The 25,746-nt window shown below is 44.8% G+C and overlaps 1 protein-coding gene and 1 pseudogene across 2 annotated transcripts in view; both read left to right on the top strand.

The window, feature by feature from the left end:
* LOC147450513 (protein S-acyltransferase 21-like) overlaps window positions 1–25,746 on the top strand; it is a 58,689-nt gene that overhangs the window by 15,267 nt on the left and 17,676 nt on the right. For both annotated transcript variants that reach the window (XM_086519738.1, XM_086519737.1), the window contains exons 6-8: window positions 13,751–13,879; window positions 13,979–14,059; window positions 14,141–14,335. In XM_086519738.1, coding sequence (XP_086375864.1) covers window positions 13,751–13,879; window positions 13,979–14,059; window positions 14,141–14,335 — 405 coding nt within the window. The remainder of the gene's footprint in view (window positions 1–13,750; window positions 13,880–13,978; window positions 14,060–14,140; window positions 14,336–25,746) is intronic.
* LOC147450514 (uncharacterized) lies at window positions 10,397–13,681 on the top strand (annotated as a pseudogene).

Here is a 25,746-nt window from a genome sequence, read left to right as displayed (position 1 = left end):
TCAATGGATTACTATGGAGGTCGAGGGCTGCCTCATGGACTTCTTGAACATTTATGCGCCCAATGTGCCAAATGCACAAGTTGAGTTAGTCCTTGCTGCATGCAGAGCAATGGTGTGTAGAGGAAGACTTCAACATGTTGGAGGACCCCTCAAACAGAGTTGGAGGTAAGCATGCTATTGTGCACGGGGCTGAGTTGGCAGCTTGGAAGCATCTATATATGACCTTGAGGGTTTCTGATGTTTGGCAACATACAGGCTTTGTGTGGCCCCCAGACAGCGTAACTTGTCTTTCTCTCGCTTTGACCGCAAAGTAGGAGGAGTGAATCTATCTAAGATAGATCGCTTCTACGCCAGTGACCACATATGTAACATGCGTGGATTTGTTTGCATTCTGGCAAGGACTACTTTTTTCGATCATATGCCAATGATTCTCATTGTGACAGACAGACAGAGGACTTGGAGGGTCTTGCTAGATCCAGAGCTCAGAGAGTGGGTGGTGGCACGATGGAGAGTTTGGACACTCAGGACACCCCTGCTGATAGAGTGGCCTCTGGACTCGCTAAGCTTTAGTCGCTTCTTCCTCCAGGAGTCTACAACTCGCTTGGTTGTAGCCAGGGAGGAGGAGAACCGTCTCCAATGGGGCATTGTTTCCTTGCAGAGGATGCAAGAGCACCACCTAGACAGTCCTTGGTTGGAGGAGCAGATGCAACAGGCTCGACGAGCTGACTAGCATTAAGGAGTGGCGTCATGAGTTTGCCTTCCATCGACAGGCATCTCAGTGGAACCAGGTGGATGACAGAGTTACTGGGAGTTCTTTGAGACGGTGGGGCCCCCCCATGCACACACCAGCGTCATCCGATTGAGGAGACCCGATGGGTCAGTTGATTCAGAGCCTGAGGATATGCGTGCAATTGCTACTGTCTTCTATCGTGATTTGCTGTTAGTTGAGCCTCAGTCCAGAGCATCAGGATGCATGCAAAGAGCAGGTTTGGGCGTAGATGCCTAACCTTGTTACTGAGGAGATGCGTCAAAGACTAGAGCTTCTTATCTAGCTAGAGGAGCTCCATGAGGCCCTCAAAGCACTCCCTCGAGGTAGCTATCCAGGGGAGGATGGTTGACTCCTAGCTTCTTTTTGGAGTACTGGGACTTGCTTGATTCGGATCTTTGCAACGCCTATCAATACAGCTTGCACATTGGAGAGATGCTTGACAGCATGAGTGAGGACTTGATCTACCTTATTCCCAAGGAGGGAGGCTCCTTGGATGAGATTCGGCAGTGACGACCCATCACCATTCTCAACAAAACCTACAAAATTTAGCAAAGGCTCTGAGTTTGAGGATCCAACCGCTACTTGAGAGCATTATTTATGGGACCCTACAAGTTTCATCTAGGAGCGTAGTATCCTTGACAAGATTTTCACCTTTTTGCACGTCTGTGAGGAGAGGATCTTGTGATACTCCTTGATTTTGAGGAGGCTTACGACAGAATTAACTCAGCATTTTTAGAGGGCACTTTACGCAAGATGGTGTTCTCAGATGCTTGGATCAGAGGTGTGTCAGCTCTCTACAAGTGTGCGCATAGTCAAGTGCTCTTGGCAAGGGGAAGAGGGGAACGCTTCATGCTCACGCGTTCTGTTAGACATGGTTCCCCTCTAGCCCCCTTCCTCTTTCTTTTCTATGTTGAGGCAATGAGCAAATGTTTTACTTCACAGCAGGTTGGCTTGCGTGGTTTAAAGCTCCCCATTAGGGGAGATGAGCTACTTGACACTGAGTTTGCTGACGACCGCTCTTGAGGTGCTTTGTTGTGCATCAGAAGCACTGATCAACTGGAGAAAGACAACGGCTTTTTCCTGGGTTGGCAATGCTCTTACACCTGATTGGTCGTCGGGTGAGGGCTTCCCATGGATTCCCCCACAGACTCTAGTACACTATCTGGGTTGTCAGATTGCTTGGACTTGTCCCCTAAGCAGTAGACTACTCCTTTCCTCTTGTCCATTAGGAGGAAACTGCTTCACTGGAGTTCGGCACGGTTCTTTTTTGGCAAGCATAGTTCTAGTGGCCAACAAGGTGTCGTTGGCTACTATGTGGTACATCACGTCTTGCTGGATCTTTTTGAGCTCCTGTATCAACCAGCTAGAGAGGCTAATTAGGAATTTTCTGTGGTCAGAGCGCAACACCCAGTTAGCCTCGGCCAAAGTGGCCTAGCAGGTCATCACCTTACCATGTTCTCAAGGGGGTGGGGATCATTGATCTAGCACAACAGAGCAAAGCCCTCCTTGGGAGTTTTTGGTCAGACGACTACTTCCAGGGGAGGAGCCTTGGAGGGAGTTGTTTCTTCACCGGATTTGAGCTCGAGCCCCTCGTGCGGCCGACCCTTGGAGCTTGTCATCAGGTGGGTTTTTACAAAGATGCGCATAGTTGGTCTAAGCAAGAGGTTGGAGGACCGATTTGCTGCGAGCCTGCTCAAGTCTTGAGAGCAGTTGAGGAGTGACTTGGAGCAACATCAACCCACTTGCAGGGAGGAGGGCTTGAGACAATCTCTTGTTTGGAACACCACGGTTAGCACTTAGAGAGGCCACCTTGTTTATAGTAGGCCTCATGTTTCTTGGGGTCCCATAGGGAAGGGTCTAGCCCACACTCTCAGCGACTGGCTTCAGTTTTCAGGATTGTCCGAGGAGGTTAAAAGCATCCAGCTACGAGACATGAGGAGGGAGCATGTGTCGGGATATTACATAGGCTTTACCAGCTGAGTGGCTCACCCATCTAGAGGTAGCAACTCCCAGATGGATGGGGGCCTTCACGCGACTGGAGGTCCTCATTGCAATTCGAGCTTGCTCGGAGTCCATACCCCACATGTTCTTTGAGGTTCACGGAGAGGGTCGCCTTTACAGAGTCTCAATAGAGGCTCCACAAGTTGCAGAGTGTTGCTTTCAGAGGATATGAGTTGTGGGCATCTGTGGGAGGACCTGTGTCATAGATCTTGGCCCAGCAGATCTTGAGACAGGCCACTGGCAGCTTTGGGCTCGAGAGAGAGCTACCCTCTTGCACGAGTACAATGGGACCCTGGAGAGTGGTTATGGAGGGATCCCTCCTCTTCAGCCGATCGCCTTGGAAAACCCTTTTTCCAGTACACAGTTCGCATGGGGCATCACATACTACTAGCAGGGAGAGAGGCTCGTCCTGCTGCAGCACCTCATTGGCATGAGGGTGTCAGGTTTTTGGGAGCATTGTGGGACTGCAGGCAGCCGAGGAGAGTTACTATGCTCCAGTGGCTAGTTGCACACACATCTATAGTAGTTTAGAGCTGGCTAGTACACAGTGGCTTCTCGACAGCATGTGCAGCTTGTGGCCATCTTTTGGAGAGTCAGCGTCACTGTCTGTGGGACTCCCCCATGGCACAACAGGTTTGGCTTCTGGTTCTTCGCATGATGCCAGCTCTTTCCACAACTCGACAATACACTTGGGGTGTTGCAACTTGGTGCACTCTCATGGGCCTTGCGCTCCGTTTTGAGTTGGCTAGCGGGGGGGGGGGGGGGGGGGGGGGGTGTTGGCGGGCAGGTTGAGCGAGGGAAGTGCGGGGGGAACTGGTTGTGGCGATGGCGCAGCTAGGTAGCGCGAGCGAAACAACAGCAACAAGCGCAAGCAGGCTATTCTAGGCCTCGACGAAGTTTCCTTTGGAGCCTCCTTTATAAAAAATGCTACCCGCCAGCCAAGTGTACGTTGGACAAGAGGGTTTTCACATTATGCCTTTTGAGGATTATGATGTTCTCTTGGGAATGCCATTGGCACAACAAGAGCCATGTGATAGTGGATGCTTGAGCTAGGAAACTCCAGGTGAAAGATTGAAGCAAGGACCTTGTCATTGACGTAAAACTCGAAGGAGAATTTGTTCCCATTGTATCTACTTTTGCAGTCTCAAAGTTGAGAAAACACACATTTTTGCTTACTTGATCTTTGTCTGAGGGAAGGATTTATCCGAACACAGTTCTAATGTGTTTGACTTAGATCTCAACATTTGAATTTTCTCAAGTCTTATCAAGGATATTTTTTTGGAGAGTCCTCCTTGTGAGCTTGCTCCTCAAAAAAGACCACACCATAGATCTTGTACAGGGAGTTCGCCTCCCAATAAACCCTCGTACATAGTTAGCCCAACACAACAAGATGATATAAGGATCTAAGTCAGTGAGGTTTCGTCCAAGGGGTTGATCCAATTGAGTCCTTCTCCCTTTTGGTCACCTGTGCTTCTTGTTCAGAAGGATGGATCTTCGAGAATATGCATGGGCTATTATAGAGCTCTCAATAGGATCCATCAAGAACAAGTCTTCAATACCTAGGATTGATGATATACTTGACAAATTGGAGGTTTCCACTTGTTTCAATAGAATCGATCTTAATCGACCAATTATCATGTCGAGATGTCAAGCTCAACACATGGTTTGCATGCATAACTTCTTGCTTACATTTATCACTAGCATGAGGTAGTAGGCATGAAGATCATCACCAATGATACTACAATTTGAATTCACTAACATGGTCTACCTCTCGAGAGTAATAGCCCTTATCTTGTCATGTCACGTGCACATGGCTCTGTGTGCCAGATGGACATGCTTAATCGACTTCCAGAGCCAATTCTGCACCTATCTCTAGATAGGAGTGTCTAGAATCCTAAGAGGATTAGCATCGGCTATTTTGTGAGCCTGTTTACAGGATTTGCATGTCTAGACGAGTCCATTAGATTAGGTTTTCCAATTTTGGAACCCTCTTGCATAAATGGATTGCACAAGCATTTTGACAAATGTTGTTACACTACTGTGGGCATCTGGCATGACATGCATGTAGTTTTAGGTTAGAGGAATCCAACGAGCCATTCCCCGCGTCAATCGGATTCTCGGGTGGGCAAATGTGCGACAGTTTCACGCAGAAACTTAGTCGAAGTCAAGTTTATGAATAAATCATTTTAATGATTTATTTTTATAACTTTGTCTTCAACTTTTGCCCTACCTAAGCATTAAAAAGTTTATAACCAGTATTTTGCCCTAAAAAGGGAGCAGTAGGGCGAGCTTTTTGGGACAGAGGAGCTAGCCATAGATCTAGCCCCAACGTTTTTGCATGCTCGTGGCAAAAGTTCCAACATCTTTTCCTTATATAGTGGTTCAGACATATGTACTTCATAAAATCTACCCTAGGCAATATAGACACCTTCCACAAAGCAACCTCCAAGCAAAGTTTTAATCCATCATGAGCTGAAAGTAATTTTCCAGGAAATTAGATAATGATTGCCGATTGTGATAGTTTGCGTAGGGCATGGATCAAAGCCGGTAGCTCCATTTTATACTTGACAGAAGGGAATAGTTTTGCCGAGGATGAGCAAATATGATCAAACTCGAAGACATATGGAGTGTCTGAAGCATATTGTGAATCCGAAGATGGTGCAGACATTCTTGCTGGTACTTCAGCTGATCACATATTCACTCTTCGAGTTATCATCGAGGAGAGTCAATCACATGGACAGCGTATCTATTATTGCTTTGTCGACTTTGGCAAAGCCTTTGACACAGTGCTAGATGATGCGTCGACTATACAATCTTGACGTCCCAAGTGAGACTACAAGGAGTACCCTTGCACTCTATGAAACAGTAATAGGTAGAATGTGTACGTTGACTCTACCATTGGAGTGAAAGAGGGATCCTACTCTTTTTGGTATGTATATTGATGAGGTCTCAGACTATATTGACAAAGATAGAGATAGAGGTGCATTGTTATCAGGGACTTGGATACCCGTGTTGCTTTATGTGGATGATCTTGTTCTCATTTCTGAATCACCAGAAGGGCTACAAAGCCAATTGGATACATTGGAGAGATATGCGCATGATAGAGACATCTGTGAACCTAAGCAAGACCAAGGTGATGATTTTTAATACCACAACACAATGGGTGAGGACATCAACGCCAATATTTCTCTATGGTGAGGAAGAGGTAGAGTGTACGGAGAACTACACATACTTGGGGGTTGTTTAGAGGACTCTCTTTCTGCATGAGAGAGGCAGCAACCTCCAGGCTTACATGAGGTTATGCAGCCCTTGCACGATTGGAGCAGATGTGTTCGTTAGTACAGTTTCAAGAACCCTGAACTAAGTTATGGCTGTTTGATACCCTGATGACATCCACATTACTGGATGGAATAGAGATTTGGGGACCCACTCTTGACCATCGCATGCGGTTTGGTGAAACCTCTGACGGGTGGAGAGCGATGAAGAAACCTCTAGTCACTATGATCTCCAAGTTGATCGATGTAAGACATCAATACTCCATGAGATTTTGTTAGAGCAGAATTGGTAGCTACCCCTATTGTGATTGAGGCACTTACTAGATTAGTGTTGTACATGCATGGCATGTGGGATATGTCATCTCATCGCTACGCCATATTGGCCCTCGAATCATCTCGCGAGCTAGCTATGGGAAGCAACTCCAGATGTTGGTGTGCACATATGTCAACCTAGTTTCAATTACATGGTTTCAGAATGGACATACTGCCACCTTTCATCACTCCTTAGACGCACCATCGCTCGCACTGACCTGTGTGGAGATCAACAAGATAGTTAGACATGATCTTACAGAGATTGATACACAGAGGACATGGTTGAGTCCCCCTAAGGAGTTGGGAAAGAAAATGGCTTTTTATAGAGAGCATTTTCTTCATACTACCTAGGATGGTTTCATTGTACGGCCGAGATACATGGACTCACACCTCTCGCATGGGCTTTGATGTGCGATAGGCTACCTTCCCACTTCCTCTCATCCGCTGCACATAGAGACAGGGAGATACACTTCGACTACCCCAGAGGAGCGGATATGCGAGCTATGTGACATAGAGCCAGAGACAGAGGAGCACTATATATGCCGATGTCCAGTGTATTATGAGATTCGGGGCCGTTTTCATTGTCTCTTCAGAGATGGCTTTGGGCCTTTGTCGAGGGTGATGAATTACATTGATCAGAGATGTCTTGGGCTATTCTTGCTGGAGCTACGCAAACATTGGCAAGACCTACCACAGGGGATGAGGTGCTCCAAGCGAGGGCCCATTTAGAGGCTAGTAACATATTACTTTCAGAGCAGCACTGCTCAGGCGGCAGACCACAGGACATATCGTCTCATATCGCGTGGGACTCTGCTTGTGAGAGGTACGAGATCAACAGAACTCGTCACCCACGGCCTCCTTGTCATGGGGATGGGCACCACGCCACATGCCAACGGGAAAGAACAAATTGAACAACTTTAAGCACTTCAAATAACAACTGAACTGAAAGAGATGCACGACAAGAGACGGGGAGTGGTGGAGTTCCATCCCAAGAGAGCACCCCTTTTGGTATTTCTTTATATTGCTTGACCTCAGTACAACGCCGGTACTCCAATCCTTGCACCTTCACGTGGAAGCATGCCAGAGAATGAGCCTTTGGCTCATATTTAAAGGCCCTTGGCCTATGAAAAGCAATTACATTAAAAGCTTCAAACTCAAAAAGCATCTGGTCTCAAAAACTGGCGCTAAAAGCTGCCCAGCGTAACTCAGAGAAATCTGTAAAGCGTGCCACGTCATCAATGTAAAATGTGGGCGTTCGTACAACTGCCACGTCATCAACAATTTCGCAAGAGAGTGTGTGGGTGTGGTCCTTCTTTATTTTAATTGTTTAGGTCACTTGGGCCCCATCGGATGGGGTTCCTTAAGTTGGTGGGAACTCTTCTTAAAAAATAGGCAAGACTTTGCAAGTTGGTGAAACTTCTTTTGTTGCTTCTAGCGTTTAGGCCCCTCGGTCGGGATGTGCAGGTTGGCTTTGTTCTTCAGTGGCTTGACACGTCAACAATTTGTGACACTCTCCACAGATTACGTCGACGTTCTGTCTATTATTGGTGTATCGAGGTTATCATTGGGAGATATAGAGTGGCTCCTACGAGGTTCTTTAGAGAGCAGGAGATTGACATCATGTTGCAGAGACCCATGAGAGAGTTCATATGAGGATAGAGGACAAGATCAGGCTCAGCAGGAAATTCTTACGAGATATAGAGTGGCTCCTACGAGGTTCTTTAGAGAGCAGGAGATTGACATCATGTTGCAGAGACCCATGAGAGAGTTCATATGAGGATAGAGGACAAGATCAGGCTCAACAGGAAATTCTTATACCAGCTACCCTGGGCTCAGCTGGCTGTTCCTGTACCAGCCACCTCCTTTCCTTTTAGCTGTTCAATCTTTTACTTTAGTAGTAAGTACACTATCTTTTGTATTGGACACAATGACACATCTGATGATGATGTTATGTATTGGTCTCATAGGTCCTTTAGGCCTTTTGCGGACGTTATTAAACATTTCATCTCTCTCTCTCTCTCTCTCTCTCTCTCTCTCTCTCTCTCTCTCTGTGAAAGATAGCGCGCGTGCACACAGTACCTTAGGTCGCGTGCAAACAGTCTACTGCAAGCCAAGCGTGTGCAAGCTTTGAGGTTCAGCAGGCCGCATGCTGGATTGAGCAGTGTCGACTGTGTGTTGGCCTGAGTAACACGCACAAGGAGCAGAGAGCAAGTGACGACCACGTGCTGAGCAGCAGATACGCAGCAAGGGAGTTTTCTCTCTGAGGATGGACCAACCAGATGAGTTGGATGATACAAGTAGCTTCGTCACCCCACAAAAAATGCAAGCGACTTTCAAGCGGAGGAACAGAGAAAGTATACTCTCGCCAGGTTCTTTACGGGCAGGGAAAACCATCAGAGTCAAGGATGATGTATTAATGGAAAAAATTCAAGTAATGATTAAATCAGAGCTCAGCTTTATGAGAGATGATATTAGGAAAGAGATGTATGCAAATGCGGATAACTATAAGAATTCTGTGTATGCAGATATGAGGAAAGAATTGGATGAAGCGATGCTTGGTAAACATGATGAGATGTACGCATCCTTGAAAGGGGAGATGCATAATTTAGTGCGGGCAGAAGTGAATGTTATGGAATGTATTATGCAGAAAAAATTAGATGAGGCAATTGCAAGCTTTGATGCTTGGAAAACAAAAATGTGGAAAAGTGCATAAAGGAAAAGGATGCAGTGATTGAAGAGCTTAAAGGGGAGCTTGCAGCTTGCAAGATTATGCCCAAAGTGGAGAGGGAAAATCAGCCTTCGATGTTGAAGGAGCTTGAGGAAATTAAGGAGCAAGTGGAAACTTTGCGCAAAGGGGAAGAGCAAAATTCAAAATCGGCCTCTTCATGGGCGGAGCGCCTTTTTAAAACACGAGAAGGTTGACGAAGCAGAAAAATGGATTGCGGGTGCAAAGAAAGGGAAGGCCCAGATGCCAGAAGCCGTACAGACTTCTACCATCATCAATATGACCATTGAAGAGGAACATAAGAGGAAGAATAGAGCCTTGCATGTGCGTATTATAGGTATCAAAGACACTGGAAATGTAGAGGATGAAGTGAAGGAACTCTTGCAACGCATGGGCATCCCGGAACCTACGCATACAGGTGCTTGGAGAGTAGGAAAGAAGGGAATTGATGGAAAGGGAAATGACAAAGAGAAAGCACTTATTTTTCGATTCCCAACTATGGAATCAAGGAAGGAATTCCTAAAGAAGAGACCAACACTTAAGAACACAGGGATATTTATGGGGGATGACCTTACTTTGGCGCAAATAACACATATGCAAGAGTTGATGCTAGAGATTAAGGCAGCAAGGGAGAAAGGAAAAATTGCATTTTATAGAGGAGGGAAAGTAGTGGTTTTGGAAAAGCGCACAGCATGACGGTGCGAGACCTATGGGACCACACTCCGGATGGCGGCATGGAATTGTAATGGATCTTATAGGTTGGATGTGAGTGCTTTTGAGGATAGCTTCAGAAATAGAGACATTGTGTTTTACTCAGAAACGCATTTGATGTCTGGACAGTTGATGCCACGTGTGACTGGTTATTTATGGGAAACAGCTTGTAGACTAGATGCTAGATCCCAGCACGGGAGCCGGGGTTCAGGAGGTGTAGCTGTCTTATTCAAGGAGGAATTGCAGCCGCTATTACAGATAGTTCGGAGAGATGACCAAGCGAGATATATGTGGGTGAGACTAAGAGCTAAGACGGGCAGATTCTTATATATTGCTATATGTTACTTTCCCCCTAGTACTTCAGTCTATGCCTCACCCAGAGGACAATCTCCTTTCTCTATACTTGATGATGACATATGGGAGTTTTCTAGAGATGGAGATATCATTCTCCTGGGAGACTTTAATGCCAGGACGACCAACTCCCAAACGGTATTCTATGACACCTCAGAGGAGATACTCAGAGAAGTGGATATTTCGGAGATGGGGCTTGATAGGCACTCAACAGATAGGGAGCATACAGAGTATGGGAGATATCTCATGGAGATGATGGCTATGCATGGTTTGGCCATACTTAATGGAATAGAGATTTTTCCTTCTTCTGGGGGATTTACATGCTTTCCGCACAGACATGGGGCTAGTACAGTGGATTATGTCATGACTTCACCGAGCTTCATTTCTAGTATTCAGGATCTTAGTGTGGGATCTAGACCTGTTGGAATAGCAGTGGACCATGCTCTTTTGACTTTTTCAGTCTCCTTCCAGTACAGTGCTTCTCAGACACCACAAAGGATTGCACACACACGATATGCTTTTACACCAGAGACCGACTCGGTGTATGTAGAGGAGATTTACAGACGGATGTGGGCAGCCGAGCCAGTTTATACTGTGGAGGAGATTACTACTCTATTGACTGAGATCTTGCACGGGGCAGCAACAGAGGCATACCCACATACTCGACCAGATCAGAGAAGACGTTCTCGGAGCATACCTCAAAATAGTTGGTATGATGATGAGTGCAGAGAGATGAGAGCTCAGATTTAGCGCGAGCTTGTACTTGGGGTGATCACATATAAACAGTCTCGGATTGCTCTTCGGCGTCTAGTACGACGGAAGAAGCGGGCCTTTTTAGCCCAGTTGGAACGTGATTTGTATCAGCTCTTTTTGAGTCGAGATTCAGGGGAGGCCTGGCGTTTCTTCCATGAGCACTCCCCCCCTTCAGTGATTACTTCTCTCGAAATTTGGGGTCAGTATGCAGCATCATTATATACAATACCGGGGCAACCGCCTCTACCAGACCCCCCAGAGCCATGCCCAGACACCAGTACCTTCTTTAGCACTGAGATGGTGAAGAAGGCCATTGACAGGATGAAGATTAGGAGAGCATATGATCATGATGGTTTGGTGGCAGAGCACTTGATACATGCTAGAGATTTATTGTTAGAGGTTCTTGCACGGTTGTTTAACCGGGTCATGTGTGAGGGATTGCCCAGGTCTTGGAGTTTATCTACTATTGTACCTCTCTTTAAAGCAGGGGATCCCAAGGTACCAGGGAACTACCGTACTATTATGGTAGGGCACACATTAGCACGGTTGTATGCGTCCATCCTGGAGCAGCAACTGAGTAAATGGGCAGAAAATGAGGGCATACGAGCAGCAGGACAGGCTGGATTCAGGAGGGGTTTCTCCACCTTGGACCATATTCTTACACTCAGAGCCATTATTGAGGAGGGTAGGGCACATGGGAGACGGATGTATTGTTGCTTCGTGGATTTCCGCAAAGCATTCGACACAGTACCGAGAGCCAGATTGATGCGCAGTTTACAGGAGTTGAGAGTGCCCACAAAGATCATTTGGGGGATCATGGCTTTATACGGCTCAGTGATTGGCCACGTACGCACTCCTGAGGGGATTTTTGACATTGTGCATTCCACTATTGGTGTGAAGCAGGGGTGTCCTCTGTCCCCTACACTATTTGGTATGTATGTAGATGAGATTTCTGACTACATTGACAGAGAAGGCGACAGAGGTGCTCAGCTAGCAGGGACATGGATCCCTTTGTTACTATATGCTGATGATATTGTGTTGATATGAGAGTCACCAGAGGGCATGCAAAGACAGTTGGATGCATTACACAGCTTTGCGGAGGATAGTAGATTGTCTGTGAACCTTGGTAAAACCAAGGTTATGGTGTTTAACACTACTCCGCAGTGGGTCAAGAGATCGGCACCTACACTCGTATATGGTCAGGACACTGTGGAATACACAGATGCGTATACATATCTTGGGGTGGTATTCTCGGGACCGAGGTTTGCTCTGAGGAGAGTAGCAGAGACTAGACTGTCTAGAGCATATGCAGCACTTGGAGGGCTAGAGAGGATGTGTTCGCAGGTTCAGTTTCAGGAACCACGAACAACGCTATGGCTTTTTGATACTTTGGTTACTTCAGCTATGCTTTATGGGGTACAGGTGTGGGGACCATCTGTGGATCATGACAGATGGAGGAACATGGAGAGGCCCTTGGTATCTATGATCTCTCGGATGATTAGAGCCAAGTCCTCCGTACCACATGCGATTATTCGAGCGGAGCAGCCCCTCCTATAGAGATTGAGGCTATTACCAGATCAGTGTCCTTTTTGCACAGCCTATGGGATACACGTGGAGGCAGTTACGCTAGATTGGCTCTCGAGTCTTCTAGACAGTTAGCGACGCAGGGAGACACATCATGTTGGTATGCGCAGATGACCTCTTGGTTTTAGAGGCATGGTTTCAGCCTAGATAGACTGCCTCCTTTTCAGTATTCCCTGGATGCACCTTCATTACCAGTCACACGGACGGAGATCACTAGACTTATTCGTCAGGATCTTATACAGTTGGACACCAGGAGGACATGGGTAGAGCCAGTGCAGGAGTTGGGCACGAAGATGGCTTTCTACAAGGAGCATCTTCTCCAACTCTCGGGAGATGGGTTTGTGATTCGTCCGAGCTACATGGACACTCATCTGTCTCATAGTTTGCGATGCGCTATAGGTCAGATCCGCACATCCTCGCACCATTTGGAGATTGAGACGGGCAGATTCAGAGGGATACCACCGGAGAGCAGGATATGTAAATTATGTGGTACAGAGCCAGAGACAGAGTTACATTACATATGCCACTGCACTGTGTATTATGAGATACGAGGGCGCTTCCATTGCTTATTCAGGGAGGGCTTTGGACCCCTAGATAGAGTCATGAAGTACGAGGATCAGAGATGCCTTGGCTTATATCTGGTTGAGCTACAGCAGCATAGGGATAGTCTGTTGAGGAAACATGGGACACGACAGTCACAGAGACCGATCACAGATTTCTTTGGATCGGGAAAGCCAGGAGAGCAGCCACCAGCGCAGAGTTGTGCCCGCGTGCATACCAGAGGCACCCTCATTGACAGGGCGATTGAGCTTGGGAGATCGAGGCGACCACGACCGAGACACAGGAGCACACTCCATCGACGGAGACTTCAGCAGAGGATCAGGGACATCCTAGCACGACATCCGGAGTGTCATTGAGAACTTACTCTACACTGCATTTTCACTGTCACTACTCACTTATAATTTTTATTTTTTTGCATTCAGTACCTTTGTACTTTTGTATTCAGACATTGTACTAGTTTCACCACTTTGTATCAGCTGGTCTCATAGGTCATTTTGGCCTTTTGAAGACGTTAATATATCATATCTCTCTCTCTCTCTCTCTCTCTCTCTCTCTCTCTCTCTCTCTCTCTCTCTCCCCTTTGCAGGCAGCTCTGAATGTGTCCATACATGCATACAGGTTCCTCTTGTCCCCCCTTGAAAACAAAATTTTGTTCTGAAATTTATATTAATGTACTAGCAACATAAGATGCTTCTTTGATTGTTGCAGCTTGTGTTGAATTGGGGCACGGGAATTGCAGTGTTAGTGAGATGCTTTGTGAGTAAGAGCAGTGTTGAAAGAAAAATACTTGAAAGGCTTGGTAGTGGCTTTTCCAGGACACCTTTTGCTATTGTTGTGGTGAGTCATCACATGCACCAGCCTTTTATCACAAGTGTTTTAGTAATTATTTTTGGTGGAGTGTGGTTGTAAGCTTAAGAGTGTTGACTCCTTTTGTAGGCTTTATGCACATTGGTATCACTTTTGGCATCAATACCATTGGGAGAGCTATTTTTTTTTCATCTTATCCTCATTAAGAAGGTTTTTTTTCCCTCTCTCCTGTTGTATGCTCAAGCCTTAGCTTATCCTGTAAATGCTTTTATTAATCTTTTCTGTGAACAGGGAATCACAACATATGAATATGTCATGGCAATGCGGGCACAAAGTGAAGTTCAAGGAGCACCTGATGGTGAAGAACAAAGTGTGCCAACTTCACCGAGCAGCTCAACTGCCACTGGTTTGAGTGGCTCAAGCTCTCTTGGTTTGCACTATAGAGGTGCTTGGTGTACACCCCCAAGAGTATTTGTGGAAAATCAGGCAAGTTCAAGCTCTTTGTGTCTTTTTCTCTTACTGCATCTTGGATTAGCAGCCGTTTCACCAGCTTTTGAGTGTTCCTACTCAAGTTTATACTGTCACATCTTGTGCGATCCCCTTTGTTTTTCAACACATGGGGAGAGAGGGAAAAGCAGTTTCAGAACACATAGACTGTGTAGCCTTTCTAATTAAACTATAAGGCATGCTGGTCTCTTTTCCTGCTTATATTTTTTGCGTGATTCCATCAATCATGTCATTTAGATTTCAACGGACTGTGTCCAAGTCCCAGCCTAATTTAGAGCGGACGGATATACTTATGTGGTATATTTTTCTATGCAAACTCTGCTTGCAGATTCCGTACATGGGCTATCGGCCAGTTGCTTTTGGGCTCATGCTGTAGACCACAGATGTTTTTGATTGCTTTTGGGCCTTTTGGACTACAAGAGACCAGGGCACTTGTTTTTCCCCATATCATGTGAGTGGGATTACAGAATTCTCTCATTTATGGGAGTCCACGCTTCCTTGCGAGTCTACTTCTCAAGGTGATGTGATGATACTCTGAGCTGGTCAATCGCCAGTAGAGAGCCATGTGCCAAGAATCCCGCCATACACCTGGGTCACTGTATAAATCCATCCTCCGAGAGGCTCATGAACTGGGCCATGTATTGTTCGGAGGTAGGGGCTGCCTGTGTGAGATCCATGTCTCATGTGCAGAGTTGCCAGAGTTTCTGCCTCAAAACTTGGTTCTCTCACTGTTGAGAGAGGGATATGTGGTGCATCACTATCATACTGAAGTGGTGCGAGGTGGGTCTGTTCGATCACTGCTGTGTGAACCACTGTGTGACTTGTGCATATCACGATGCTCTGTTTGTTGCCTCAGCCAACTATCTAGATGCCTTGAAAGTTATGTGTGATAAACTGCCTGGGGAATCTCTTTGGATCTGTTTATGAGTCAGATAGTCCAAAATGAAAGAGAAAAGCTATGATGAAAGAGAAAAGCTATGGTGGATGCACGCGCATGAGAGCCATAGAGGGTGTAGGTTTACTGAATAACCTGATGAAGAGTGGTAGGTTTTAGGCTGGTCTTATTGACGGCTTTTCATGTTGTGCAAGTGTCTTAAGCAGCGTACAAAGAACAGATGTGATGACAAAAGAAATCACAAAAGAGTTTCCTTTTCTTTTTCCACTTTGGGCAAATGCATATGGTGCATACAATTGAGCATATGATGTCATTTAGGCGTACATATCAAGGGAGGTGTGAATGAAGAAGCTTAAAGAAAAGGAAAGCTTATTCTGTTTAAGTGAATTTCATGCTTGCCATTTGGTTCTAATAATCATAGGGCCAAACTCTTTATTTCATAGAAACATCAAAGCTGCCAGACAAGGTTTCTTGTGATATACCAGGATAAGTTTTTTGTTTTCTTCTTTCTGTCCAATTTGTGATTGTGTGCTGTGTGGCAAGGTCGTGTGAATGAGAACATACCAAGTGACTGTAAGCGTTGAAGAACCTCTCTTGTGGCATTGTGTCGAAGGCTTTGCGGAAATTGTAGTAGAGCTTTCTCTTTTGCACCTTGGCTTGATCAATTAAGCACCTCAAAGTGAATCCATATTACATGGGCAATAGTAGAGTTCCTCCATGAGATAGGGCTCTCACTTCTCAAAAAGAAATGGAAGATCTCCATCTCTTGTACCTTTGCAAAAGCCCACCTTTTATGGTGGGTGAGTCTCCTCATCTCTTTCTTTGCCTCTTGCTCTACGATAGTCCACAAAGCTTGTTGTTTGTAGAGGTAAGATTGTGAGGCTCCGTACTCATTGTTGTACCACCTGTTTTGGTACATCGTTCTAGATATGGTAGGCCCACTTGAATGAACTTGGTGGACAAAGATTTGTCGTAACCAGTTGGCACCACATGCCAATGGAAATGTCACAGGAAAGAGATTGAGCATAACTTGAACAAGCAGAAAAAGATTGCAGACTTCAGACTTGATCATTTTTTGTATATCTATGGACATTTTGGGTCACCTCTGTGGTGATTGGCTTCTGTACATTTTATGTTGGAGGTTGTGCCCTTGAGAGGTTTATTTAATAGAAGAATTCTCTTGGAAAAGAGAGAGAAATGAAACGAAATGTTATATTAATGTCTTCAAAAGGCCAAAATGACCCATGAGATAAAAAAATTACATCCATGTGTGACTAGTATAATGTCGGGGAAACCTAAAATAAAATAATGTACCTAGAGTGGGTAGGTATGTAAGCCTACCCTACATCCTTATCATCGTCATAAGAAACATCACATGATACATCATTTCAAAACATATGGGGAGGCGTACAATCACATGACGCCCATAGTTTTTTCCATACGTTCTTTATACCCATACGCACACGGGTATGGAGGTATGAAAAAGGTATGATTGGCTCCCCTAGGCTAAGCCATACGTGACGCAAATTTACTTACTACTGTCGAGCAATAAGATGTCAAAAAGTTTGATACCATGTTTACTCTAATGCATTCCAGCTATAACATGTTAATCAAAGTTACATATAATCTTTTAAGCATGCATAAGTCTTCTTGTTCAGCCTCTTGCTTTGCTTTTTCCTCTTCCTTAGTTATTGAGAAGCTCGAAGGCACGTTATCCTCATCATCCGCAATTGCGACATCTAGATTCTAATATTTGAGACCTTGAGAGCTAATGCTTGCATATTCTCTTATGTTAATCATGATGGGAGAATCCTTATCTGGCAGTTGTCGTTGTGAGTTTTCAATTTGCGTGATCAAGTATGTTATCGATATCATACTCCATTTTTTTCTTATGTTTGGCAAAGTATGGTATTTCAGCCATACGAGTATGGAAGAAACTGTGATGGGGGCTAACGAGGTATACAATAGAGATTCGAGAAAGTACACCATGTGATCATCCCATGAATCGTCTCATGGGTCTGTGCAATTGGCCTCAATGTCGAGGCAGAACTTGACACAGAGAGAGAAGGGAGAAGATCGACACGGCGTTGGGGACTAGAAGATGGGATGGTACTCCCCCCCCTCCCCCCCCCCCCCCCCCCCCCCCCCCCCCCCCTTCTTCCCGCCCCCCTATAGAGAATCTTTATTACAAGGAGAATCGTTTTACAAGCACAAGAACCGGATTGAACCCCTCTATTCTAGATCTTAAACTCGATGTTCGTTTCCTTCCCGTTCTCAACATTCCAGAATCTTCGAGCATAGGCCGAAGCCTCCTTGCTCCGTTCTGAGAGTGGAAATACGTGCAAAACAAAAAACATTGTAGCAAACACTTGTAGATCTCATTTACAACTCATCACTCGTTGCTCTCGGCACAGAAAATAACCTCCGTTTGCAAACTTGTCTCGAATACGTGGCGATCTGTTGCGGCAAAGTCTCCTTTTCTCCTAGCGTTGGCAATCAACTACAAAAAGTGGTTGCTAGGGTTTGCTTTTATAGTTGCTGGAGGCTAGCATAAATAGCAGGGGGAGGGGGATGCCTTGCTCTAGCCATCTCATTCTGTCCAGAACTCTTGATGCATTGAGATAATTGTGCAACCATCTCATCCTTCCAAAACTCTTCATGCACTCACAAGAGTATTTAGTCATCTTTTCCAGATAGACATCTTGATGTACTAGAATCTCATTCAGCTCACATTCAGATTTCATCCTCTTAGCCATCAGATCCAGATCGCGTTGATCTCTAGCAGATGTCTAGATGCACTAATTTCAAATCATTCATCAGACAAAATGCTGCAGACATTTCATCTTTATCTACATGTCTCTAACAATATCCACATGAAAGAGCACATGTTTTCAATTCAATCAAGAAAATTTTCGATTCAGTGCACATTTGTTCATATAAAGTCATTCCGCAAAATACTGTCAGCTTGTCAGTACCCTAAAATCTCAACAAGAAATTAGTGACTTTATTCAATCTAAGCAATCTGTGACAAAGGAGTGGAGTGGCTCCCCTCGTGCAATCCGCATTGCACCAGATTCGACATGTTGATTCATCGGTAACTTTTGGCATAGACACTACTACTAACCCAAAAGCTTCAAGGTACAACTCTCTCTGAAAGGAATTTGCGATGTTCTCCTCCTCCATCCACTTTGCATCAAGGGCCAAAAAGTATCATTGACGAAATTATTTGGTGGACCTAGCTTACCTTTCTCTTCTCTTGTGTCCTCTGACCTGTTGGTAGCCTTGCTGGCCTCCTTGTCCTTGGCACTTCATCTTCAACAGACTCACATGAAAAGCATTGTGAATCTTTCAAGTATTTGTTAACTTTAGCTTGAAGGATACATCATTGATCTTCTTTTGAATTTGGAAAGGGCTGTAGTATTGCATACTTAACTTTGGAAAATAGGCGTGTCTTCTCAAACCGTACAAGGACCTAGTCATCCTCCTTCAGGTGCAAGTCACGTCAATGCTTGTCTTCGGCCTTCTTATGCCGTGCTTGACACTTCTAGAGAGCCTCGCGTATCTTAGCAAAAGCACTTTCTAGATCTTGAGTGTACCGATCTGCTTCAAAAATCTTATCTTTGGTGCTTACAATAGGTGGACCCTTCTTAACACCCTCGATAATCTCAAATGGTGCCTTCCCTGTAGGCGTATGAACCATGTTATTTGTAGGCAAACTCCTCAAATACTTCTCCATTGAGTCTTTGATTAGAGATATATGACTTCAACAAGTTCAAAATCATTGAATTTTTTATCTCTGATTGCCCAACTGTCTGTGGGACAAGGACGAGAATTGTAACCATGTACCAATATTCTCTGAGATTGCCCTCCAAAACAAACTTGGAAAGCGGGGATCTCTATCTGAAACTATAGACTCATGCATACCATGTAGTCAAAAAATCTGCGAGACAGACAATTTAGCCAAATGATCGGGTTTAACTGTCTTCTTTATCGGAATGAAGTGAGCATGTTTGTTGAATGTGTCGATGATTGTCCAAATGCCATCATGCCCACTCCGAGTCTCGGGAAGATAAAAAATGAAGTCTATTTGCTATACTTTCCCACGGTCGGCTAGGTACAAGTAAAGGTTGTAGAAGACTTGGTGCCTTATGTCCTTCAAACTTGACCCTTTTGGCATCCTAAACAATTGCGAACAAACTCGTCCACATCCTTTTTGAGCCTTGGCCAATAGAAGTACTACTCCACACCTTTCAAGGTGTTGTCTATGCGCGATGGCCCGAAAAGGTGGACAATGGCTAAAACTGGCCCCAAGGGCGATAGACTTTGGCTTTCACCCGAAACCTTACTTTAGACTTTAAGACACAAAAACTTTGCAAATAAAAACCTGTAACGGGAATTGACACTTAAATTACACACGGCTTGGAAGCTAGAGCGCTACCAAGCAGACACCGACACTTGTTGGCCCCAAAGACTGGCGCCCCTTTCGGTATTTCTTTATTCTTATTGGGAATAGACGACCGGAACGCTTTCACCTCTCTATCACCAAGTTGTCCAAACCTGTCCATGGCTGTAATTGCAGGTTTTCAATCCAATTTCGCGAGCATAACGACGCAAAACCCTCTGTAGATCAAAAGTACACGTCAAGGACACTTTCCTTTGCGGTTAGGAAGCTTTCCAATGAGCTGCAGGTCATGCTGTAATCCTTGTTTTGTCATTGTCAGGTGCCCAAAGCCTTGTTTATGCATCCCAAGGCTTTCCGGAGGCTCCCCTTGCATTGCCCTGCAGTTTAGGTGTAACAAACTCGGTCAATTCTACCGCGACACAGCATAGATTCACTTCAAAACAGTTCACAATTCACAATTAGGTCGACACGGCCCGACGTAGTTCCATGCCAAGAGGTATTGGCCCCAAAGGCTGGCGCCCTTTTGGTATTTCTTTTTGTATTAATCTGTGCTCAAAGTACAACAGAGCGGGTAGGTTCTCACTCTCAGACTCTGCGTCTAGATGCTCTAAGAAGTGAAGCCCTGCCCACTAATTTATAAGTACAAGGGATGCCCCAAAAGCAGAGCCTCAAAATCACTAATAATAAAAGATTTTCAATTTCAAAAGTAGTTTGCCCAAAAGCTGCCATAAAAAAACAGCCAGCGTAATTTCAGGAAATCTGCACGCTACCATGTCATCAGCAGTCAGCGGGAATTGTGGCGTCTGTACAGTTGCCACGCGTCAGCGTGATTTCCGGCGCTTTTTTCGAGACTGTCATGTCAGTGTTTTGGCGCATTTCCGAGGTCCTGCAAGCTGCCATGTCATCAATTTGTGACATACCCCCCTCTTGAAAGAATTGTAATTGTCCTCGATTACGCTTGCAAAACAGACAGAGGCCATAAACTGTCTTAGCAAAAAATGACTGCTAGTACTGACGCACTAGGCACAACACATCTAGCACATGTACCAATCGACAGTCACATCTTCAGACATCACAGGACATCACTTGACATCACATGACAAATCACATTCAAATTCATTCCAAATCTCACACCATGATTAATCGGCAACGTATTTAGCAATCACATCTAGATCCAGTTGAGACCTCACAGATGCCCGATTAACTAATCCATATTGCAATCATGTCTATAGAGATTTATGAGGCATTGTCTCGGAAGCCCTTGGTTCTGGCTATTTTTGCGATACATCATAGAAGCTTCGAGGATATAGTTGATCAGTACGCCACGGATCCTGACTTTATTGCTATTTTTACAAGGATTTAGGATGAGGAGACAGTTTTAGGCTAATCCATACGGGATGGCTAGTTGATGTGGAAAACGATGTTGTGTGTTACACAACCTTTGAGGAAAAGATTTTGACATAGTGCCATTGTCCACCTTTTTTCGGCCACCGCGGCATAGATACAGTAAAGAAGACAGTTAAGTCCGAATATTCGACGAAACTGTTTGTCTCAAATTTTCCTCTATATGGCATGTCTCAGTCCTTTGTTTTGGACACATACCATGGTTTACTAGAGTGTTTTGGAGGGCAATCTAGGAGAACATTGGCACGCGGCTACAGTTCTTGTCCTCGTTCCACCCGTAGACAGATGGGCAATTTGAGATAGCCAATTCAATGGTTTTGGATTTGTTGAAGTCCTATCAGAGGACTAAATGGGAAAAGTATTTGCCCTTGGTGGAGTTTGCCTACAACAACACACGGGGAAGGGGCCATTTGAAGTATTCGAGGGTGCTAAGAAGGTTACTAAATTTCTAAGCACCTACAACAAGATTCTTTTGAAGTAGATTTTTAAAAAAGTCTAGAAGGCATAAAAGGTCATCTAGCTGTTTAGAGGAGGAGAGCTCGTCCTCTTTTGACAGTGAGAAGATCAATAAGAAAACCAAGAAGTTCAAGGGAGTCAAGTCGTCAGGTTTGAGACGTTTTCAGGCTACTAAGACACCCATCGAGCCCTTGAGTTTGTACAACAGTTTGATGTTGCCTTCTCTGGAGGACGGTTCTCATACCATTCCAGGGTGCAAAAGGCAACATCTTACTTGAAAGGAACTGAACAGACATGGTGGTCTACTCTATTGTTACACAAAGAAGCACCTTTGACGTGATTAAAATTCAAGACAATTTTAATGTCAACTTGGATATCAGATGAATATGCACGAGATGTCATCACGGGTAGGCATTACTTGAAAATGACAGAGAAAGATATATTGGATGATTACTGCCAGAGGGGAGTTACTCCGCTCCTTTGTCACAGATTGCCTAGATGGAATAAAGTCACTGATTTTCCTTTGAACTCCCTTTGAACTTCAGGGATACTGATGTGCTAACAATATTCTATTGGATGACTTTATGAAAGAAGTACTTCGAAACGAGAATTCCCGAAAATGAAAATGATTTTTGTGCTCACTCATGTGATTGTATTGAGTGCAGGTTTGCAAGACAGAATGGTTGGAGCATTTCGGTCTTGTGAAACTATGGACATGATGGCAAAAAGAATTAGTTAATCCGACATTAGTGAGGTCCTTTGTGGATCTAGATGCGATTGCTGAATACGTTGCAAGGAATCATGATCTCAGATCTGGAATTAATTTTTATGTGATTGATTTGATGTGAATGTGCACTGATTGTGTCGTCTTTGTGCAAGTACTAGATGTGTGTTGTCTAGTGCGTCGGTACTTAGAGTCAGTGTCTACTGAAGTGGTTTATGGCCTCTGTCTGTTTTGTAGGTGTAATCGAGGGCAATTACCATTCTTTCAAGAGGGGGGTATGTCACAAAACGATGACGTGGCATGACACCCGCAGACGGATATGCTTACATGGCAAACAATAGTCTGTTGACGTGACACAATCGGCATGCTGACGTGGCAGACAGTACGGACCCTTGCGATTTGCATTGACATGTGCTGATGTGGCAACTTGTACGGATTTCCACAAATTGCGCTAGTTGCTTTTCCTTGGCAGGTTTTTGACCATTTGCTTTTGGGGCTAATTGCTTTTGAGTCTGGAAGCTTTTGGGGCTCTGCTTTTGGGGCATCCCTTGTAAGAATAAATAAGCCCTTGGGGCCTCACTCTACAAGGCATTTGGATGCAAAGTCTGAGAGCAGAGTTCCCTCGGGAGTTGAACCTTTGCAATGATTATTGAAAAAAAAGTATTGTGTAAGGGGCATTAGACTTTGGGGCCAATACCTCTGGGCTCGAAACTACGCCGGGCCGTGTTGACACTCTCTCTCTCTCTCTCTCTCTCTCTCAATTAAAGTTTAGTGATTATGAAGTTTCACTTCGCGTGTTGCTATTGATTTCTAGCTTGGAGTGTCCAAGCTTGTTACAAGAGCTCGTCCTCTTTTGACAGATTGGAGTACAAACATGAACTGCAAATCGATGGGTGTGTGAAAAGATTGATGAAGTACTGAAAGGGGCGCAAGGGTTTGGGGCCAATGCTCTCTTGAGGTGGAACTCTGCCACTCTCCCATCTCATGTGTCGTGTATCTCTTTCAGTTCAGTTTTTATTGAAGTGCTAAAAGTCTATTCAGTCTGTTCTTTTCTGTTGACACGTGTTGCCTGTCCCGTTATAAAAGTCATCAATAAGATCTTTCGCAATTTTTCATGGTTGCGTTTAGAGGTTTAAAATCAACACAAATTCTCCACTTTCAATCCTTCTTGGATGTAGCAACAATATGACTCACCCATTTTGCTGTACTCATAGGACATAAAACTTGCTTTGAGAAGCTTGTCTTCCTCTTCCTTTAAAGCATTAAGTTGTACTTGTCCCATTCTCCTTAGCTTTTGGCGTACGGGTTAAGCTTCTTTCTTGATTGGAATGCTGATTTCCTCTCCTATGAAGCCTCTAATTTTCTCATAAGAAGTGATGAATAGATTAGGAAAGTGCTGGATCATATGTAGATACTCACCCTTCTCATGGCTAGTCAAATCGAGAGACAACATGCTTTGAATCAGCTTCTCTTTGATAGTACGTCGAACCTTGTGTTGCATCAACTCTTCAGTTTGCTCATAAGGACAAGAGATATCTTAATTCTCCATAAGGCAAAGAAATCTTTGTTTCTCATCATGCTCTTCTTCAAGAAACAAGCAGGAAACATCTACATCACTATCATTGCTATCTTCCATCTCACTGCTATAATCCCCTTGTCTTCTTCTTCACTTGAGTACTCTTCTTCATCATTTTGCTCATCAAAATCAACATCCAAAGATTGCTTGCTAGCCTTGTCAAACCTCTTCTTATCACCCCTTCTATTGTTGAGAGTGATGATATTGTGTCTCTAATCTTGTACAGCTTTGGTTGCCTGTAACCATGGTCTTCCAAGGATGAGAGAGAAAGCACCAATACCTTGACCGGTGCTTTAACATCAAATACATCCACCTCCAAGTCGTTTCACTTCACCCTTGATTGGTTTGGAAGCTTTATACGAAAACCTGAATTCTTCACCATATCGAGTCCCAACTTACATATGTTAAACTTACACCACTCTGCTGCTTCACATAGGTCTAGGGCATACTTGTACGACTACTATGTCTTTGGGCTGGCCACCCATAGTCTAGGTTGCTCATGGTCCGGCCGCTCGACTTTGGGGCCGGCCGCCCACCTTGTCCGAGCGTCCTCATATATTTTCATATATCATTTTTTTGTTGGGTCGTGGGGATTTTTATCAGGCGTTGCCTACCTCCCTTGGACACCTATTTATGGGGCTATGGAGTACCCACTTCCATCATACTGATTATACTGAGGATCTTCTGCTCATGGTAGTCATGGGAGGTTGATCGTCCCCTCTTCCCATTCTCTACGTTGCGAGACAGGTCGTTGGGGCATTGGCGAGGAGTCTCATCGACTTTGCACCTTATGCCTTCGTCAAGTGCGAGAGAGTGAGTACCACACACTACTTGAGTGCTCAACTTTTGACCAAATTAGGTCCTCTTTTTCTCATATATTCAGTTATGAGCTCTTCCTACATACCTTCCTCTCCCAACCACGATGTGGACTCTCTATTGCGACGCTCATTTCAGCCATTTTTGAGCAAAGTCATTTATGACCTCCACTCACACCATGTGACATGTTCATTTCTTCCCATAGGTCATATTTGACCTCCGAGGACGATAATAGAACTCTCTCTCTCTCTCTCTCTCTCTCTCTCTCTCTCTCTCTTACACGCGCACTCTCACATGGTATCAACAACTTTAGGCTCTTCATCTCCGCATCAGGTTCTCCTCCCAAGGGATCAACACAATCACCGTTTTTGCAAGATCTTATCAGCTTTGCTTGCGCTTTTGCTTCGAGCTACCAGAGCTACTATTCTGGGGTAGTTTCGTTGCCGAAAATGTCTCCTCTTCTACCTGCGTTTTTTGTTCCGACATTTACGACGCAGATTGCTACATCTGTCCTTCATTGAGTTTTACAGAGCTTAGCCACTTGGCTACATTGGATTGCAGGTTCATGCATTGACATGCTTCCGGTCATTCTCACAACAGTTCTTGGGCTTCCCCATTTTCTCCAGACGGTTTGACTACAAACACCACAAATCCTATTGTGCATGAGACTTGCATCAGTCTCATGCATACCATTTGTACCAGATTGTGCGATCAATAGTAGACCGCTCTCGCCATAGAGAGTGGGGCCTTCGGAGGAGGGTCTTTGTTAGGTGCAGCGGAATGATTGTTTGCGCTTTGCTCAAGATGAGTGCTCCGAACTGTGCTCAAGGTTCCTTTTAGTTCTTATGGAAGGGAGAGCCTTCCGTTCTTAATGGAAAGTGCTATGATCACAAACAAAGTGAATGGACACTATGCGTGCAAGTGTATGAGACTGAGAGATAGAGAGAGAAGAGAGATACAACAACAGAGACGTTGTAAAACCCTCCTCCGAAGGCCCCACTCTCGTCGGTGAGAGTGGTCTACTTATTGATTGCACAAAGTGGTACAATGCGGATGCAATGGACTGATGCAACTTGGGACTATGCCGATGACGACGATGGGGATGACGACGACGACT

Source organism: Adiantum capillus-veneris, chromosome 9, assembly GCF_014529385.1.
Source record: "Adiantum capillus-veneris isolate H3 chromosome 9, ASM1452938v2, whole genome shotgun sequence".
In the NCBI taxonomy this organism is placed as follows: Eukaryota; Viridiplantae; Streptophyta; class Polypodiopsida; order Polypodiales; family Pteridaceae; genus Adiantum; species Adiantum capillus-veneris.
Note: the sequence above shows the minus strand (reverse complement) of the source record. Positions and strands in the feature narration are given on the sequence as shown.